This window comes from Buteo buteo, chromosome 4 (genome assembly GCF_964188355.1).
Source record: "Buteo buteo chromosome 4, bButBut1.hap1.1, whole genome shotgun sequence".
In the NCBI taxonomy this organism is placed as follows: Eukaryota; Metazoa; Chordata; class Aves; order Accipitriformes; family Accipitridae; genus Buteo; species Buteo buteo.
Window position 1 is genome coordinate 53,035,028 of NC_134174.1, and position 21,705 is coordinate 53,056,732.

Here is a 21,705-nt window from a genome sequence, read left to right on the forward strand (position 1 = left end):
ATCACCTCATCTCTTGTGGATGCCAGGGTCACCTGAAGTGACCATCTCAATCATCAAATCGCAGTTTTACATCTTCACTGTGTTCTTTGCCTTTGCCTTGGTGTGTCTGTGAAATTAAATCTTCCAGTGATTAAGGATCTTTTATCCTTTACTTGTACTAGCATAGGTCCAGTTGGTTTTATGCCAATGTTATCATTTATGCTTCAATAATTCTTTTCTTTCCCCTGTGTTACTACCCCCTCCAGCCTTGATTTATTTTCTCTAAACAAGCCAAGATCATTCTTTATCGAACTTTATTCTGCCTTCAAATGTTACTATGTATTGTCCATCTGTACTCTTCAGCTCAAATAATAAAAGAGCTCTACCATCAAACTGGTTATCAGAATACCCCCCCCCCTTTTTTTTTTTAATACAGGTAACCAGAACTGTTTATTGTGTTGCAGATAAATTTGAACTAGTGCCTGATTTTTTTTAGCTTGCCTGATATGTCTGAGAACAGTTTTTACTTTTTCTCTTCCCTATTACATTAGTGACTCAGAAATATGCTGTGACTGTCAAGTTTCCAAATGTTTAACCCCAAATGCATAACTATTTCTTTCCTTCCTAAATGCATGGCTTTTCTATACCTCCTTTGTTCAGTGAAAAAAACCTTTTACTTACCATGGCTAGATTTTCCTACATTCTGCCATTATTAGTAATATTTGTTCTAAAGCCTGTTTCTGGAAGGTCAAAATCTCCCATAAAGACAGTAAATCTTCCCTAATGCTAATATTTCTCTTTTTAATAACGTTATGGAGATCTTTATCCAGCGCAAATTAAACTCTAGGGGGCTAAAGCAGACATCCAACATTATCCAAACCTTTTTATGATCCTTCCTTAAATTGTTTTTTACTCAAACTTATCCATTTTATCATGTTATCCCTTTTTTTTGGCTTAGCACCTTATGAATATATAATAGTCTTTCACTACCCTGTCTTTTATTTCTAGCTTGCCTGAACGTGTACTCTTCCTATTTATGTTGCACTCTATTATTATTATTCTACCTCAGCTGGGTTACCCTAATTATATCTGGCTTGACACTTTGCACCATAATTCAGTTTCCTCTCTTTTGTTGTCCAGATGATTTTAATTCCTATACTAATAGTTCTATTGCTTCTCAGTAGTCCCCATATGATTTCCTAGCTAGATAGGGATATTTCATTCATGGCATTGCTCACCTGACTACTGCTGTCACCAGCCTTTTCTCCTTCAAATTCCACAAATGACTCTTTCCTTGCAGCATCTCCACTGACCTGTGCCACTGCCTGTGGCATACTGAGCAGCCAGAGGTAAAACAGACTAGAAAGCAAATACCCAGTCCCTTCTCACATGAGAAGTCTATAGGTGTGAAAGGACCCAAAGAAAGGAGGACAAGAAGAAAATGTATTGAAATTCAAAGTTGGTCATTTTGCAAGGGATTCATTTGCTCCTAAGATAACTCATGTGAAGAGAGAGCTGGTGGCTTCCTCCTCTCCCCCTCCAGGTAATTCACCTGCTGAGGGTTTCCATGGTTTCTGGAATTGGTCTCCCTTCATCCCCCGCTGTATAGGAGCTGTGTTTTTAGGATGATGTAGGTTTGACAGAGCACTGGCTTTGATGTTAGGCACAACAGAGACTCAGGTGTTTCCCCAAATTTCCTTAATGCAACGATCAAATACTGATCAGTCAATAAAGGCATCTCTGGGAATACCAGGATTTCAGAAATTAAACTGATGCCTGTGATGCTGCGTAATTTCATTGTAATGTGCTATTTTAAATTGTTGTCAGTGGGCAAAATCTTGCCCTGGCAGGAAAGTGGCGGCATGTGCAACAGCTTTTTCCCTACCTAGCATCCACATTTCCACATTTGAAGATATGAGAAAGTCGTTATATTACTTAGAGATGTTTCATTGGCTATAGAGTTGTGTGGTTTTGTGGATTTTTTTTTTTTTTAAATTCTGTAGAACTCTGTGACAAAAATACCTTGAAATTCAAATGAAGAAATGAATTCTAAAAATATCCAAAGATCTGACACTGGAGTAGAATCTAAGGTTTTGTAGAAGAGGGATTTCTTAAAGGACTTGCATCCCAGGCAGAAAAAAAGAACTATGGAGTCAGATGAAGGCAAGCAGAGGAGTCATAGCTGACAGTGAGCATAAAAATGGTAGGGTTTATTCTTTGTGCAAACAGTCAAGCAAGAAACATTGTTTTGGTAGGAAATGAATGGGACAAATCTGACCTTTGTTATTCCAGCTCCTCTGAACTATTAAATAGGGCAAGTAGTGAAATAAGGATTAAGGCTATTTTTGCTGCCACTGGAGCAGCACAAAACAGTCTTAGTGGGGACTGAGATCCAGCCGTAGGACTCTGTTAATTAAAATAGCCACTATTAAGATATTTACTGTCCCTAATAATCAGAGCTATGCAATTTGTACTTCTGAGTAAACAAATCATGCTTTAGAAGTTCCCAACTGGCTATTACAGTCTAGTCTGTCAGCTGTCATTTAGTTACAAAACCAATTTTCCATGTAGTTTATTTGCATAAACAACATTTTTTCAAAGAGCTTCATGGAAAAAGAAATCACATTAAACAAAATTAAAATTAGGTTAAAGTAATGTTAATAATCTGACAAGCTCCCCAAAGCCAAACTAGTCAAAGATTTTTTTTAAATTTCATGCTGAGGTTTTTTGATGTGTTCACCTCTCTAGGCAGACTTACGCTGTGTTAAAAGAATGATCATTACTGCTTCTTGAATCCTGTTAATTATGCATGCATGTGCAGGGTTATTTGTAATTGGTCCCTCTCCAGATATTCTCTCATCTCTCTGTTTTCATGAAAACTCAAAAAATATCCACGTCAGCTATCATTTCCTCACTAATATCTCTCTCTGTTTATATGTTTCAGGTGTCCTATAAATATGTGGCCCAGATTGGACAGATATTGTCACATTGATTTTCTTTGGATGGACAAGTTGCATCTGCCAACATTGCATTATTGGGCCACCAACTGTTTTAACATAAAATCATAGACAAGGTACAGAACACTTTTCATAACTTGCATATGCAACTTAATATATTAAATCTACTTGGATAAGACAGAAACGTCATACAAGACACCCAAGGACTTTCACAGAGCAGGAAGCCAGTGGGAGTCATACTGCAATATAGGTCGGTGAGCAAGTCAGATGGTTAGACTTGCTCTTTATAGTCTGTTAGAACAGTTACAGTCTTTCCCTGATCTTCATTAACACTGTCTGTGTGCCTTCACATCTTGTACCATGTACCATAGCTATCTTTTCAAGGTAGGAGCAATGCTTTAGTCTCCTACTTATAAAATTTATTTTACTTTAAAATAATATAAGCCTTTTCTCCATGTATTATCCCAGTATCTTGCATTTCACCAATGTCATTGAAACACTATTGTTTTCACTGAAGAAAATTCTGCCCCTGAGATATTAATCTGACCAAAGATTGTACGTTAGACAACACTGCAGGGAATCCCATTACAGTTGGAGTGGCTAAAACATTGTTTTCCACTGAAAAATACTGAAGGATGGGCTTGCAAAGTCTGCAGATTTTTGTGGAAATCTCTTTTAATGTGCACCAACCGCCCTGCAGGACCTGAAAGAATTGTTAACAAGTAAGTTTTAGATAATATCTGATCTCTTCTATAAAATTTGCAGTGCTCTACAGTCCCTAGTGAGCTTTTAGCTCTTACATTTATAATGTCAGATGAAGTTTACTGAAAAGGGAAAATATTGAAGCTGCTGACTAAATAAATATAGCTAGATGCCCATGCACCTTTCTCCTGATGACACTGACGAGACGAAAATTTGCCAGTGAAGATGGCATTTGCAGGTATAGCAGAGTTGCAAAGAACAAGAAAGGTCTTAAACCGCCACAAATGGCTTTACCTTTGGGGAAAGAGACCTCTTTTTTTATAGGATATTATTTTTTCACATGTCATTCAGCATATGCTTATGCAACCAAAACCAGTCTTGTTATTTATATTTCACAATATTTCAGGCCAGCATTTTCTTTTCTTCCCCAGAGCTTTAGCTGAGCTGCTCTTGCTTGACTGCCTCTGAGCCTGCATCTGATTCCTGAGTGAATGTGCTTTCATACTGCTCAGATAAAGGGCTTTCACTGCAGTCGTGACTTGCATGGGGTTGGATATTATACCTTTCTTACGTCTAGACCTACAGAGATGACGACATGCTGATTCATCTATGAATAATCAAAGTGAACTCTCAGACAGTCTCAAAAATAGACTTCTTTGCTCACTTCTGTTAACCCCAAGATGCCTGAACAATACTGAGATGCAGGGGAAAAAAGTGTCATAATACGTGCTGTGGAGGGATGTACATACGTGTTGTAAGTATGATGAGACATAACGATAAGGAGGAGAATAAGGTTTAACTAAAGACTGCATTCAAACACTGGAGCTTACAAGTCTTTTTAAGGACACAGCCAGTTATGGCTTTCAGCTTCCAGCTGAACAGTTCATCCTTTGATTCTCAGTGCTGCTACTTTGACCCCCAACTCACCACTGAATCACATGAATTCAATTTTGTAGTATTAATTTCTCATTTAACTACTTCACATGCATTAAAAATTGGAGAATATTTTCTTTTTTCTTAAACTTCTTTATTAAAGTCTACTCTTTTCCTTGAATAAATATTTTTTACTGAAATTAGATGCTTGAGCATTGGCCACTGAGGAGAGAGGGATACTGGACACTTGCTAGGTTTTATAGGCTATTAGCTTATGGAAGGACAAGGTAGCTGGGCAGCTTGGAAACAGCTACAAATCTATTTTCACCCCTCAGGCTACTGTCCCAACAGAACAAGGTGAGCTTGAATCAAAAACCATTTATTTCTGTAATGTTTTCATGTCAGCATCAACAACAGGGGATAAACTTTCACAATTTGTCTGGGAGACCTATTCGTGCCTTTTGCCTAAAAATCTGCCTGAAGACATATTTTTTTCCTGTAACTCCCAAGCAATGTGTCTACAGATTGATGTGCATCCTTAGTTTTATGGAACAAAGTCATATCAGGCAGCATCTGGAATTTATTGTTTATGAATTGGAAGATTTTATCAGTATTTGAGAGAAAAAAAGTTAGTTATTTGGGGTGTCACATGAATTTTGTTATTACTTCTCAGATGATTTATCGTATTCCTCTAATGGTCAGTCAAAATGATTGTTGTGTTTTTATTTACTGACTGTTACAACTAGTTTTAGAATTTAGAAAAATATCTTGTGTCTGTACTTTTTTATGTGAAATTAAAAATTAGAATTAATTTATTCTAAAGAAATTTGAAATAAAGAACTGGCCTCTATTTAAAATATATGTTTCTGTGAGGCCTCTTGCACTGCTGATATTTTTGTTTGTTTTACATTTTACAGACACTGAAGTAAGTTCACCTTCCATGACAGAGACTGTGATGATGCTTAGGGTGGTCTTGGGCACTGATATCAGCTGCACCTCAATTTAGTAATCTTATTGTCTCTCTCAAAATTAGGTCATCTGAGAGCCAAGTCCTAGTTCTTGCCTGTGGGGATATTACATACTATATATTTCTATACAAGGAGATTTAAATGGAACTGTTCACCCACTATTTGAAAGATAGATTCAGATTAACAGAAATCAATTTTTCTACAAATGCCAGGAAAGTGCATTATTACTTTTGATGAAATAATATAGTATCTGGCTTATGCTGAGATTCCATGCAGTGCCTTGAGTATCATCCTTGTATACATGAGAAAAATACAAAATGATTTGCTGACGCTCAGCTTTGCACTTAAGAACCATGTGACATATTCCATGAAAACTAGCATGTGTAAAGGATCATGTTATTATATACAGCTGTTAAAGACCTAGAAAGCGAACAATGTGCTACTGACATATAAATAATACCTTCTCTGCACAGTTAAACATTGCTGCTATTTTTGCCAGATTTTAAGCTCTTTTGAGGCCAACTGGAACAGCTGAAATAGAACATTAAAAAAAATGTTTTGATGCTGGGGCACAGATGGCGGTAGCCCAATGTGTCAAAATAAATGTTTCATTTTTGGTCTAATGTGGGAAAAATAGACCTTCTCAATTACTCCAATAATTGCAAGTGCAATAAACGCACTCTGTAGCTAAGAGGAGCTATTTCAGATGGGCATTCAGAGAAATTCTACGTACCCTACTTCTAACAGCCTGAAAAGTTAAATTACTTTGGGCCAATGACTTACTGCTTTTGAAAGGGCTCTAACAGCCGCAATCAACCCTGAAGCTTCAATCCTTTCTTTGGCACCTGAATTTCACAAACACAGGATTGCTCCTTCTGAGAGACAGTCTGAGAAGGTACTGTAGACAACGGATCTGTTAACTTTAAGTCAGTGACATATGTATGTTTAGGAAATTTAGAAAGGCTCGAACAGACTTCAACGGTTAAATGTTTGTCCCGATTTTTCTAGAAGGCTTTGGTGGCAAGCAGAATAAACAGGAGAGTCAATCAAATGCAGGCAAATTGTTTTCACTGCTAACATCTGCCCAGACCTTACATGTCACTGGCATTGAACAGCCACATCGAGCTGGGCGCATCCACCGGTCTTTGCAGCAGCTGGTAACACCCATCGTCCTCTTGACTGTTGTGTTTCTTACTGAGAGGACAACATCTACCTTTTGAAAAGGGGCAATGCACCAAGACGCCCCACTGAAATGCTAAAGTGCTCTGAGGAGAAACTTCAGATAACCCACAGGTAACAGTGTGGGAGAAGATACCAGCTAGTCAGGGGACAACATTTAAAATGGCTTCAGCTGGTGATACTCTGCACTGCTTGGTTACAACTACAACGCAGGGCTTTGTCTGTAAGATGGAGCGAAGTTACAAAGAGTGAATGATAATCCTTATGCTACAGCACAACAGTAAAATGATTCACATTCTCTTACCCAATATTTTACTTCCCATGTGAAATTTAAATCTGCTCCAGCTGGTGCAGTAATAGTTCTCACAGTCTGCGCGGCCAGTGAGGGGGGTGGGAGGGAGGAAAAGCAAAGCAAAGGAAAGCAAAGCAAAGCAAAGCAAAGCAGACTTACAACTGAATCTGGAAGGCACCTCTCATTTTCCCGAGACTGTGCCCTTCCATGCAGCTCTACAGCTTGCTGTTGCAGAACTGTGGCTTTGTATTTTGTCATCTGCAGTGAGATTGCTGCATTTCTGCTGAAGAGGCGGGATTGTTGCTTTTCCCTGGGCACTGCAGCACAGAAGGCAATGTGTAGTTTTGGGCTATGATGGACCCGTGAGGACTGAAAAAGCCTGAAAAAGCCTGTGAATACTGTTGCAGTATTCATTGTCTTAATCTAAACCACCTAATTCCTTACATGCCTCTTTTTTAATCTCTTACAATGTTCCATGTACCTCAAAACATTACTTTTCAGTGGGGTTAATTCTGTCTTCTTGAAAAAAATATTTGGACCAAAATCACTTATTTTTAAATAACCACTAGGGCTGATTCTCTGCTTGAGGATGAAGTGCTCAGTGTGAGTTTTATATGGGTGATCCAAGAGAGAGGAGTAAGAAGAAGGGGACTATGGTGCACACAAGAGGTAAAGAACAAGATCATGAACATGTAGCCTGGCTTTTAAAATGTTTTTCATGAGCACAAAACCAGGATGATAATTAAAACTCTGAGCCGCAAAGATATTTCAAGGAGAGCTATGGATGTGTAAGAAAGTCTGTGCAGTTTACTTCCTACTTTCAAAGGGCCAGCATGAGGAGGGACAGAAAGCAGGAGGAGTAGTAGACTCCCCAGTCGCTTATGTTTGTGAGAAGGACACTTTTCTCCAGAGGGGCCACAAATATCAAAGTCCTTCAACTTCAGATTTTTGTGATAGTGGGCATGCAACTGCAGCCACAGACAATTCTGTCTACATTCTGCTTTAATTCCAGATGAATAAATTAGGGCCAGCAAGAAATGAAGCAGCAGACAATGACTGGTAAATGACCCAAATAAACTAGGCCAACAACAAGATTTCCAAACAGAGAGTTGCTAGAGCCACAAAACTTGCTAGAGGCACAGAGAAGTTGTTGAGCAAGTTAATTGTCAGCATCCCTCAAGTTGTTATAGAGAATTCTAAAGTTAAGGTTGAGCAATTCAACCTCTCTTATGTATGAGAAACACAACACTTACTCAAGAAAATTACAGCACTTATTCTGAGTACAGAATTCAATTTCCAAGGATTAATAAGTAAACACCTTAATTAATGTATGACTTTAAAATAATTAAAATAAGTCCTTTAAGAGATTTAACATCTTTTTCAGTCTTTTATTTGTCCTGAATGATCTTCAGAATAATAATTATGCAAGCGTTTCATATTTGCAATCTTCTACACCAGCCCCAGTCAAAAGAGTGGTTATAATTAAATTAAATTATTAATGATTTCTGCCTCTAATTGTTATGACTAGATAGACTGCAGTCTGACTCATTTAACTCTTAACGGGAGAAACTCATCAATATTTTATGGTTCATGGGGGAATTTCCATTTGTAAACTACATGTATCTCAAATAATTTGAATCTGAACCATGTGGCTTCAATTCTCTAGAAATATCGCATGGTAGTATCCTTTGATTATAAATCAAGACATTTCCATGGAAGGAAAATTTGTTAAAAGGAATTTAAGGTTGCTAATGCATATCAGGAACATACAAAAGGTCTAATTTTGTCCAGCCTGTGCAAAATTGTGTTAAAAATATCACTATTAGGAATCCTGTGCTTCTCTCAGACTAATTTTACAAGTGGCAACTTCCCATACCTCTAGGGAGGTACTTACATTACAAGTGAAAGAGCAATCTCGGCCACTGAAAAAGCTTCTGAGGTTTTAGATGGTTCATTCCTTTTATGCAGAGTTGGAATACCTGTAACACTTAGAAAATTGTAGCTTCCATTTAAAACCAGTAGGAAATACTGCAAAACTGGTAATACTTCAGATTAGAAGACACATTCTGAAAACACGGGCCACTTGCTCAAAACAGAGGGCGGCAGTAACAAGCACCAGGTTGGTTTCTCTCTAATATTCTTCACAGTTCATTTATATGTGTGTGTGTGTATATCTTCACACATACAAATTATATACATGTGTACACGTGCATACATACCCATATATATATAGTTTAGAGCTGTATAACTCCTAAGTGGCACTGAAAGGAAAAATAACCTCTCTGCTTTGCACAGTCTTTTCAGGTCAGCTTCATCCTCTGGTGAGTGACAACAGTGAGGCTCTTTCCAGAAAGGGCTCACTTCAAGAAGAGACCATCTGGATGCTGCCTGAGCTGCACAGAGCAAAGTGTGAGAGGGAGAATAAAACCCAGGAAACAGCAAGAAGCTTTAGGGGCAACACAGACGTGGAAAATTAAGAACTCGGGCAAGCGCCTTAAAAGAGAAATGAGAAATGATACTTCCTGGTGGATTTGCACAACACCGGTGCTTTTGGGGAGTGTCAGCAGAGGACGTTCCCAAATTGGCTGTGGTGCTTATGTTTCAGTATTCATAAACAATAAGTTACTAGGCAAATAAAATAATTACTGTGAGAAAGAGCAGAAATTGTTCCAATCACTTTGCCACAGGTCTATAATCAGAACAACTCTTCCTGTATGTGGATCTTTCACAACAAATAATATAGAAAACCAAGCAGAGCTATATGCTGCACCGCAGAAGCATTTCCAGAAAGGAAGAATAAAGAAGAGGACACTGTGGATGCCTTGCACTGAGTTACACAACGTGCCCGAGAAAGGACACGAGTGATCCTATCACAGGACCCAGCACACTGCAGCAGGCAGGAGGAATGGAGAGGGTGGGGGGACTGCAGCTTAATTATCTCCCTGGATAAATCCACATCTAGGAGGAGAGAGAAAAAGACAGCAAAGAGCATTTTGGATCACAGCCATGACACTACCCTGTCAGCACAAGACCCGGGGCTGTCAGGTAAGCTGAGGTCAGCACTGAACCTGTGCTGCCTTTCCAGAAGGACATGAAAAAGTGAGTGGCATAACAGCAGTGTGACCACTCAGTGCACAAACCAAAGTCAGAAAATGAAAAAAAGGAAGATATGAGAAGAACCATTGTACATGAGGCTAGAAAGAGGAGGGGAAAAAAAAAAGTAAGATCTCCCAACACAGCCCAGAGCCCAGGAACCGTTTCATCCTGTTCATCACAGTTTGAGGTGCACAGATACAAATGCTGGGACTATGTACAAACAGTGGGTGCAAAATCAGGGCTATGTCTACCTAAAAAATACCATTTTGTGCAGTATGTTAGGATCCTAACACACGGTTGCTTTACCTTTGTTCCCAACAGACTAAAGGCTCAATCATTTTACATCAAGATCAAGTAAACATACCAAATAAGGAAGATGAAACTTTGGACCTAGAAGCTGGAATAAAGTTTTGGGAAACTTTTGAGATCCACAATTTTTCTGCTACCAGAAATGTGAAATCTGGAATTATTCTACCATAAAGACAAAAAAATAGAGGATTATAAAGAATGTATTCTAGTATAGGCAACACCCTGGGAAGCTTGCTAGGAAGAGATTCAATTAGAAACAGCAAATTCTTAATGCAGCTCAAAGTTTGGCAATTAGGTGCTAGAGAGGAGATAAGGAAGAATTTGATTTAACACAGACATACTGATAACATCTAGTTAAGCAAGCACCATTGTAGTTTTAGTCAGAGGTTAAGGGAGTTTTTATGTTAAAGCAGTAACTAAGAGCTTTATTCTGTTGCAGAATATAAAGATTTTGCATTCAAATATACAGTTTACAAAGAACCTGGAATCACAAACATTAAAATGGCCCTTAAACTGAACAGTGCTATAAAGGCCAAAGTCAAGGGTGTTGGAGTACAACACAATTTCCTAGGTCCTCCATAGGCAGGTTGAGACATTGTCCTTTCTATTCTACCTTACCTCTACATTACCTATCTGAAAGTAGGATTTTTCTGAGGCTGTCTACTGAACATCAAATATAATGTAAACTGCCTGGAAAATTTTACCCTGTAGTTCTTATAGCAGCAAGGTCAAAAATTTGTGTTTGAAGTAAAATATATTGCTGAAAGATACGCTCTCGAGTTAAAAATTTCAACTCACCATATCACTAAGGAATTGTTATGAAGTTAATTACTTTTGCAGATTAAAGGGCAAAGTCCTACTTTCAGCTCCTAATCACTGGATCTTTTCATACCTTTGCTGCTAGATTAAAGAACCTTCTGTATGGTAGTTTCTGCTCATATAGGTACCTGTGGACAGTGACTAAATCACTTAACTCCCCCTCCGCCTTCTCCACAACCTGAACACATTACATGCCTTTAGCTTGAAGCATATTTCCAGTTTTCAGCTTGTTTTCGAGGCTGCTGTCCAAACATTATCCAATCCTCTCTGCATGAGCATCACGACAGGAACAGTCTCACCTGTGCAGTCCTGCTCAATACACTCCTTTACTCATCCAAGGGCTTGCGGGCACTCTTGTGCTCACACCATTTCAGCAGGCACTTGTGTGCTCATTCGATTATCCATTGCAACACTGTCCTCCTCTTTATGCCCCATTTCTCCTTCATTTCCACTGACTTTTCCTCCAGGTCCTTCCCACTGTGGATGCGTGCCAGGACATGCGACCCCATGTTACAACAGAAAGCCTCTATTTATTAAGGTTTGCAGTTTGTCAGTTTTCAGATTAGGTTCTGAACCATTACGCCGTGCCTTTTCTGTTCACTGTGCATTCAACCTAGGACCCATGGAAACTGATGGCAAGGTTCTGCCTGTAATTCCAACTCTACAGCTTACTGCTCTAAAGTGAAAAAGTTTGACTAAAGACTGCATAAATTAAACATTTCCTTGCATCCAGCAGTGGTTACACAAGGCAGGAAAGCCTGTGCTGAGCTGTTCAGAATGCCGCTTTGTCGGTCTCTTTCATCGCTTCACTGATTTAAATTCAAACCTCCTTATATCCTACAGAAGATATTTGATTCTTACTTTGTCTAAGTAAAAGGACTTCTGCTAAAGATTTTTTATTCCTACAGCTCCAGGGCCTTTGAAATCATATCCTGTATGTTTTGTCTCTATCGGCGGTTTCCCTACATCAATCTACAATGAACTAAGTAAGCCACTTATACCAGAGACTGTTCAAGTCATTCCAAATTTGATTGGCATATTCTGATCTCCCTGGTTTTGTTAAGCAAGTTGAACCTTAATAACACCCTGGGAAGATGAATGGGCTAATGAAGCAGATTGCATGATCTGGAATCGTTCCCTTACAGGTAAAGTTCTGAACCGCTGGCAGTAAGAGGATTTTTTTTTTTCTCCATTTTCCATGGTTACTTTTCACTCTTGGTGCAGTGCTCTGTTATGCAGCTGTCTGGCTCTGCGTTAGCTACATACTGAAGAAAAATAACATCTCAGTGTAATACTGATGACTAGCTTTTTGTGTAATGAAAAAGTAACTTTCCCTCTTTTCACTTCAATATTACAAAAACATTTTAAGTGCATGTCCACACTGAATGGATCCTTAGCCTAAACCAGTCCACTAGTGTATCAAAGGATGCAGAAAATATTTCCACAGTACATATGTGTACAGCTTATTTTTACCCAGGGGAAAAGCATTGTGGGTGAAGTGTAGTTACTTTCAATGTACTATAGACCTTGACTGTATGTCACGTTGCTTGCGCTGTGCTGTCAGGTGGAATACAACATTGTTATAATGTTAGAATTAAGGCTTCTGTACTAACTCAGAATGGCTGGGGGTTTGTTTTGGTTTTTTTGCAGCACTTAAACTATTCCCCTTACTATCCCAGAAGGGATTAGCGGGCCATTCAACTCTTTCCTCCCTGCTTTTTTCTCATATATGAATGCAGGGAAAGTTTCAATAGGTTTTACACAAGACAGAGAGGAGCCAGCCCTCCATGCAAACGTCACTTTCTCATGCCAGCTTGTCAAAGGGACTGGGGCTTTCCAGCTTCTGACTTGGGCAATGGGCTCAGGCTTAGGAATGAAGTGTGAGTTTTTGAAGGGAAGGGACCTTCCTGGAGCTCACAGCAGAATGACCTTTGTATAATGACAGGGGCTATGCCTCCCATTTGCATTGAAACTCCCTCCCAGTGCGTAAGGTTGGCCAGCTGTAGGCTTGAGAAGGCCATTTTACAGTGCCAGAGACAAAAGTACGTCCATCCCTCATCAGCCAAAGCTGGCACATCCTGCAGTTTGGAGGGACTGGGTATGCGATACCCTTCTCAGCAGCCCCAGGTATCTTCCCCATAGAAGGCTTTCCAGAATAGGCTCCATTGTAGGGAAGATGGGATTTACAGGCAGCTGATATGTCGACATGAATTATCATAGTTAAGGTACAGGCTTCCTACAGGCTGTAACACAGCTGCACAGAGCCAGGGCAGGGACCTCCCGGCTTCAGCCTGCTCCTTCTCCTACTGCTCCTATGTCCTCATAGCAATGACAACACTTGGAACAATTATACAACTACTTAATTACTTTGGAAAAGAACCCCAAATAGTGGGAAGTTCAAAGGAAAGTCTTTCAAGCCACTTCTTCCTTTCTAGCACTCAGTACGGGGAAGGGTAGAAAAGCAGGGTCTATGTTATTAGAAGTCTTCAACCTCAAAATTCTTCTGAGAGGGCTTTCTTTAAAAAGTTTCAGAAAAAAACACGGAAAAAAGATGGAAAAGAAAGCTTACTGTGCGTGACTGGCTTAACCGTAGATGTACGCAAAACCACACATTTAAAGAACACTAAAGTGCAGCATCAAAGCCAAGGTGTTAGAAAGCAGCATGCACTCAAACAGTTAAAAACTACATCAAAAAACAGACCAAAGCTGTGAATGCAAGTTCCAAAGGCAACCTTAATTCTAACAGTTCCTCAGTTCGCTGTGTTTGACTTTCAGCTTCACTAGGACTGTTTGAAATCAGTTGTCTTTTTTGTGATAGTTCCTGGATTTTGAAAGATGAGATTAAAAATACAGACATTCTATCATGAGGCACATGAAATATCTGGTAATCAACAGCTTTGAGCATCTGTGATTCATTACACAGATTTCTGACATTTACGTTAATGGAATAGCTGACAGCACTAATACACTGTCATTTTCTACAAGGACAAACATTATAAGCGAATAGCCATTTTGCTAGTAGGTTTTCAGATATTTACTGACTGCAGAAGGATCACAAAGCTTGGCTTACACACCCAACCTGGAAACACCCATGGACATAATTGTTTCACCCTACTCTCCCTCTTCCCCATTACCAATTTGATCCCCGTTTCTTCCCAGCCTCCAAGTCCCTCTTTTCAATTTTGTGATGCTCCTTTCCCTCCCAGCTTCAAATCAGTCCCCAAGCCAGCTCGTTGCAGTTTCCTGCTTGTACCAGCCTCTCTCTCCTTCTGGTCAGCTTGTTCCTTTCAACTTGATCCACTGGTAGAAGCTCAGTTTCTTCTTTTCAGTTTCCTCTACCAGCATTTTTCTCTCCCATACAAGTCAGACAGTTCCATCATGGTATCTATGAGGGGGAGGCAAGCTAGAGAGTTTGGCAGAGAACATAAGAATCAAGGCTCCCTGCTTTCCATCCTAATCCTAGTTGAGGGCAGCTGAAGTCAATCATGTATAGGACAGGTCCTTTAGAGCCCCTATAGCTTGCAGCAGCATGTGATTGGTGAGTGTAGCCTTAGTTAAGGCATAAATGTCCTAAGAAGGCAGCAAACTATTCACAGCAGTATATTGGGATATTTTTAGTGGCTAAAATTGTCATCTGTACTGAACTGCATACTTTCTAGAAACAGCAAAAAGTGCCCTTATCTCTTCTTATAATAGCCATACTTCCCAAAGTTTTCAAATAATGGGCCTTGAAGACAGAACTATAAAAAAAAAAAAAAATCACTGAAATGTGTTATTGTGGACAAACATACTTTCCTCAAGTCTCTTTCCTGAAAACATTGCAGCTGTTTTGGCTGAACTCTTTAGAATCATCTGAGGGCATAAATCAAGCTAAATAGTTAACTTTCAGCTATGTTCTAATTAGTAGAGAACAAGGTCTTACAATGGAAAGAGTCAAGGAATAAGTGATTGTAACTGCTTACAGCTAAGTAACAAATGGGCTAACAAAAGAAAGTACTGTGAAAATAATTTGAGTAATGTGTTTTGTTGCTTTCTCTTCTCCCAGAGTTCCCACCTAGCCTCAAAATAAGCTCCTTCTGCTGCCTTCCTCAGGTGCCATTGAGTACCTGGGAAACAAATAAAGGAATGAATGAAAACACTGACTATGCTGCACAGTATTGCTTGACAGCGTGCTGCAGGTTCAGGGGAACAGCTGGAGCAGAGTGATGGGCTGATGGGAACAGTCAGTCATTTTGTTGTTCAGACTGCAAGGCACTACAGAATTCAAACAGATCAAAATGTAAAGAGACAGTAGTACCTATGGGGTATACAGACACCATGTTTACAAAACCCCCCTTACCTCTCAGGCATGGCCAGCTGCCCGACCTTAAGGCAGGATGTTTGAGGTTGAGCTGCTCTAGATCTTGCAGATCAAATTTCAACCCTCCTTGCAGAGAAGTGAGCCCTATAATACTGTCCTGAATTCACTGATGCTTGCTTGTTTGGCACCTGAAAAACTCAGGTAATAGACTGGTAGGATAAGGGAATAGGGATTCACTTGCACCTTCACAGACCTAGTAAGAGGGAACAAAAAGCCATGGTTTATATAGTCAAGGTAATTTGTAGAATAAGTTTTCTTCTTAGCAATTCAGTTGTTAATTAAAAAATGGTCAACTGGGCACAGCAAAGAAAACAACCAACCAAACCAAAAGCTCCCTTCTCTGTAGGGTTAACTAAGCAAGCAAAAGCTGCCTAGAGCACCAACTTACTAATGAAATTGCTTGACTGAAGTCAGCCAGCCAGCCTTTAAACCCAGCTGATGGATCCTGATTCATCCAGCTGCCTCCTACAGCTTCTTTCTGAACTGGAGGATGCTGGTACAGGAACTTGAATTTATGTTCTGGTAAGGAAGCTGCTGAGCTGCTAATGTCTTCATCAGCCTGACATTTCTTGTCATAGGCAACAAAAACTCAGTGAGAGTACAGGTGGTCTCCTTTACAGAGAACCATACCCACCTTCCTTTTTTCTGTTTCCATGCAAAGAAGATTCTATGTTAAGAAGGTTACTGGCATGATGCTGATAGCAGTTTTCTTTTTCCCAAATAGTCAAATGGACAAGCCTCCTCTGTCAGACAATCTCTCCATTGTAAAAAGGCATATAATTTACAGTGGAAGCTACCTCCAAATTTGTGGAGTCACAGTCAGCTTTGTAAGTCTTAAAAGTGTCTGCAGAAGAGCAATTTCAGATCTTTGGGGCATCCAGGATGCCTAGACACATGTCCCCACACATGATGAACCTGAAGCAGCTTTGTGACACAACATCCAAAAAGGTTTCCTCCAACCTGGGCTTTTCTGATCATTCACTCCACTGTGCTGTTTCACACTCATTTCAGCTAACCAGGAATTTTAGGTAAGCTGACTAATTTTGCCTGGGTTTCTGTTGATTTGACAGATGTCTGTATGCAGCAGACCTACTAGGCAGGTAGTTTTGGCAGAGAGCTGGAGGGAGGAGGAGTTATGCTGCTTAAAGCCACTTGCATTAGGTTTATCTGCCTTCAGCCCTTAGTGCTTGAGCAGAGGCTGCCCAGTTGCCTATGTTGTCTACCACAGGTGGCCTCGACCTTGCTTTAAGCACAGACTTGCTTTTGGTTTAGACAGCAAGAATGCTTTAGATGTGCAGTGAAGGCTCCTTTGGTGGGTTAACATCTGGATAGGGTGCCCACAGGGTAGCTGGCAGGCAGCTGTGTGGTGGAGGAGAACATGTGTTTACAGCCACTGACAGTGATTGCTCAGTCATATTAGTGCAGACACAACCAACAGACTTTTTGGGAACAACACATATGATCAGGCATAATGTGCAAAAACGTATGCTTTATTTTTACACCAAAACTCTTTATATAGAGAGGCTGGGTAGGAATTCTTCCTGTAAACAGTCTATGTGACTTAAAATGGAGTCACTTACGTGATCTGAAATTTGGTCATGAAAACTGGAATTGGCAGAGAAGAACACTGCAGCATCAGAGCATATTTTTATCCTGGTAGTAGTGTAATAACAACCCTTCAGATTTCTGTTGATTGCATCATTCTCCAAAAATTATCTTTTTTGGATGAAATTTCTCTTGCTTAATCTCAGACAGAAAGCGAACATTAAAAGTCTGTTCAGTCATTTTTATGTCATCAGTGAATCACCAAAACTAATGCTGACTTTGAAATGTTACATTGTATGTCCATGAGGAATTTACTAGGACAATATATCTCTTATACTCCACTTATTTCATTGACTTTATTTTTATAGGAAAGAAAATCAGGTAAAGTAGTAATGGTTCGCTGACTATAATTGACCAAAACCCCACAATAAAACAAAGCCAGACTCCCAAAGCATTGAAATTATCTCATTTATCTTAAGGAAAAAAAAGTCAAAAGCACAAAAAGCATTTTGGTCAAATTTGATGTTAAAAAACATTTTTATATTTATTTAATATCATGTTCTCCTACTCTGTAGTTATACTATATATTTTCTGAAAAAATAATATGCAAACAGATTATTGCATAACACATCTTTTCCAAATTAGCCCAGAAATATTCACTAAATTAATTTTTAACACAATAAGAAAAGTGTTTTAATATTTTATGTTTAAATTCCAGAGAGTTTTATCACATAAGATATTCTGTGGAAAGCAGCACCTATTTACTTCTTTGTAAGCCATTACGAAGGTGGAACTGGCCTCTCAGACAAAATAACAGAGGTGATTAGAACACAAGCTGAATAAAGAAGCTCATGGAGTGGGTTCTTGCAGAGTGAGTATTTCACTTGGCTGTGTGTGTGGAATATTTTGCATAATGGTCTACAGACCTCCTAGGATTTTGCGATTACAGAATATACATATACATAGTGCTGAGACACAGAGAAGTGGTATTTCACATTATGTCTATGCTTGTTTAGGGCTCACTGTCTATATGGAATGAGTGAAAGTAATATTAAAAGAAAATAATTTTTAAACAGAAAATATTTCATTATGCAAACAAAGAAAAATACTATATTTTAGTTTAGAGACAGTTCAAGCATATACAGCATATACATAATAAAGCTCAGGCTTTTTTTTTTTTTTTTTTTTTTTTTGTATTAGCTAAAGAAGCAGTCATGAAACTGTTGTATATTGGCTTAAAACTTGACAACCACCTAGTGCATTCTTCTTGCTCACCTTTTAAAAATACACGATCTGAGATGGATACATTGCACTGCTGGAGTTTACAATATATATTTCAAATTTACAAAAATACAGAAAAACAAGATTTCTTGCACTCAGATACTGAGCATTAACCCTTTGAGTACTAATTCCCACCTGCAACACTGCAGAACACATTCATCTGACTTACAAGTTTTTATAACATTCTAACAATTATAATTGTCATCTTTATGTACACTATTAGGAAATGCATTCCTACATATTAAAAAAAAAAGGTAGAGACTAATAAACTGCTAATAACAGAAAAATAATGGGCTGAAGTATGTGAAGATTTCTGCAACATATACACAGAATCACAGACTGATGATCTCTCACAGGAATTTTCTATTTCTGCTCTGCAGCAATGTAGCAATTACATAAGTCTGTGTTAAGACACAACAGCAAACTTTCTCATGTGGCCATACAGAATTGTGCTTTTTCTCTTATTTATGGATGTACTGCTCACGTTCCACTGTAGACATTTTTCTCACAGCTCTATGCTCCTATTCACTTTCTGTGATCTATTATTACTCTGCACCCTTCCTATTTGAAAAAAAGCACTTTTATTTCATATAGGGATAATTATGATGCAGTTCTGTACTGTGAGTTGATGCTTTGTGTCCAGATGTTCATGGAAACATGAAAAAATTTCTTGCCAAGAGCCTTGTTAATAGAGAATGGTACTGACCCTGGAATGCCCTACAATTCAGCAGAAATCATGAACATAAAGAACTTCTCTGAAGGTCAAATTTGCATTAAAGGATGAAGACAATCTGAAATTTGCTAGGGGAGGAAATGGGTTTTCAGAAAGCAAGTGTTGAAATTAATAGATGGACTCTAAGAAGGTGTGTTTTTGGAAAATGACTGAACTTTCTCTTTCCTGACAACTCTGGACTACGTTGATCATGTAACTAAACAGACAGCATCATATATACAGTGTCTCTGAACTAGAATAAGCTACTTTAAGAAAATAACTGTAGTCCTCAAAGAGTTAATGATAAAACTGCTCTACCTTAACAGATGTGGAAAGATTGTGAAACAGCTTACAGATTTGTTCAAAAGGCATACTTTACAAAGAAGTGTAAAACTTGTTGAGACAATTGCTATTACACCGCACAGTGTCACATACAATGAGTAGTGCATGCTCTGTAAAGACATTAGAGTGGACCCTTATCAAAGCTATCATATAACCTTATACAAAGGATTGTGCCACTTAAACTAGTGCAGAGTGATTTTTTTTTCTGTAGATTTATAATGCTCTAGATTAATATCAATAGGGTTTTTCACAGCCTTGTACAACACTTTTTTTTGTTCTTTTTTAAACACGTGTAACACTAGAAAACAGCAAATGGTATATCCTGACATATGTCATGCAAAATACAACCAATACAGCACCATAGATGTAACAGAGACATTACCTAGCACTTCTCTCCAACAAGAAAAAGGACAGAACAGAGACTGTACATTACACGACTTTACAGGTCTTATGCTACAGAAGATCTTTAGAGGCAGTATCACTTTTGTAGATCTAAAAAGCTGTAATTTTATAAAATCCTGTTTATCATTTCTACCGTAGTCACTTCTGATTAAAATCCATGTCACAGTAATAATATTTTGCTACAAAAATAAATAAGTAAAAGTTTAAGATGCTGATATGTTTATAAAAAGTGTCTGAAGTTACTACAGAACAAAAGTGAAAACAATGAATGAAAATGATTTCTTTCTAAAGAAATGTTCTGTGTAACAAAAGGATATTGCCTCTCATTCCATTGTCTAGACTTCATTGTCTAATTATCTTTCAGAATAATTTTATAACTTTCTTTTAAAAATAACTTCACTTTAAAACTGTCACTATCTCTCTCTTTTAGACTCTTATTAAGAAAATGGAAATAAAGATGGAAAAGCTGTACAATTTCCTATTGAGCTACACAAATATGTCATCTTATTTAGTTTGGAATAAAAACAAAGATAACAATGGTTTAGGGGAAAAAACACATTATGATGGCCCATGAACTACACAGTAGTTTCATTTTTCCAAGGGCCAGTTTTGATATTTCCTGTACTATCTGAGCTGTATATCATGGCTTCATGCACGTTTCCCTTGAGAATTCCATTGTGATTCGTCGTATTAAATGGCAATGACTGTGTCCGTGGGTGCATTTCAAAATGAGCTGGATGGTGCACAGTGTCACTTTCTGGCATTTTAGCACAACTATATATTACAGTACTTGCGTCGCTACTTTCGGGCTGGTTGACAGTAGGATATGGATCACTTTTTGAGCAGCAGGCCCGTCTGTGACCTGACTGGCTATCGTGCGTACTGTGGGGACTGTCTGTATGTGAGCTGTGGATGCTGCCATCAATACTCGAAGGAATGTGATAGGCGTATTCTCTTTCACCTGCAGATCTATGCCGACTGAAGTAACGTGGCTTAGTTCTGCTTTTCAGACATCTATGAATGTGCATATTGGGTCTGAAGGTTCCCTCGCTGTGGACATGAATGTGAGCTTCATCATCAAGTAGCTGATCACAGTGCATTTTTGCACAACATGGTGTCACAGGCGAAAGGCAGTTAACGTGATTTTGAACTGCTTGTAGGTTGGTAAGTTTGCAGTGGCTAGCCGCTGGATGATTAAACACACCTGATTTGTTGGGACATGGCGATTCCTGAAGACAAGGTGCGTGAACTTGAGTGTCACCATTGACATTAACCTTGGGGCGCACATTAACTTGGACAGAATAGGTGTTTCTTCTAGATGGGCAACAGGACCACCAGCAATGCCACACATCATCTCGCTTCGCACAGTGATGGATCAGGATGAAAAGCCCCAAGGTCACACAGAAGGCTCCGTAAAGACAGCTAAATATCATATCCAAGAAATGACCTTGAGATACTGCAAGTGCTCCAAAGGTCCAAGTGGCAGTAAACAGGAACAAAGTGAATGCTGCGGCTCGAAGCTGAGCCTTAAATGAATGCTCATTTTCCAATAAGGAAGAAGAAATCATGGAGCAGGTTGCCTGGGGAACGGACACAGAGTCTGTAATATGACCATGGCCCACCTCAGTACTTGGCATTCTCTGCGGATCTTCTGTCTTTTCCTTTAACTCATACTTGCGTTCAGGATGGCGCTTCAGTTGCACATATGTGCAGAGAAAGTAAACACAGGTGACTAGCACAATGAATGCTACTGGCCCATAAAAAGCACCGAGACTAGGCTCCCATGCCATCCAGCAACTGAAAACAACAAAAAAAGAGTCAAGAACATTTTATAGTGCACATTAGATACCATGGACAACTGACTGATGTGAAACTGGGCTTTCTGACTA

General features: G+C 39.0%; 1 protein-coding gene across 1 annotated transcript in view; it reads right to left on the bottom strand.

Annotated features, from left to right (window-relative positions):
* Nucleotides 1–18,298: 18,298 nt before the first annotated feature.
* Nucleotides 18,299–21,705, bottom strand: part of LOC142030257 (adhesion G protein-coupled receptor A3-like) — a 289,857-nt gene continuing 286,450 nt past the window's right edge. Inside the window, exon 19 of the mRNA XM_075026136.1 lies at nt 18,299–21,613. Coding sequence (XP_074882237.1) covers nt 20,392–21,613 — 1,222 coding nt within the window. The 3' untranslated portion in view covers nt 18,299–20,391. The remainder of the gene's footprint in view (nt 21,614–21,705) is intronic.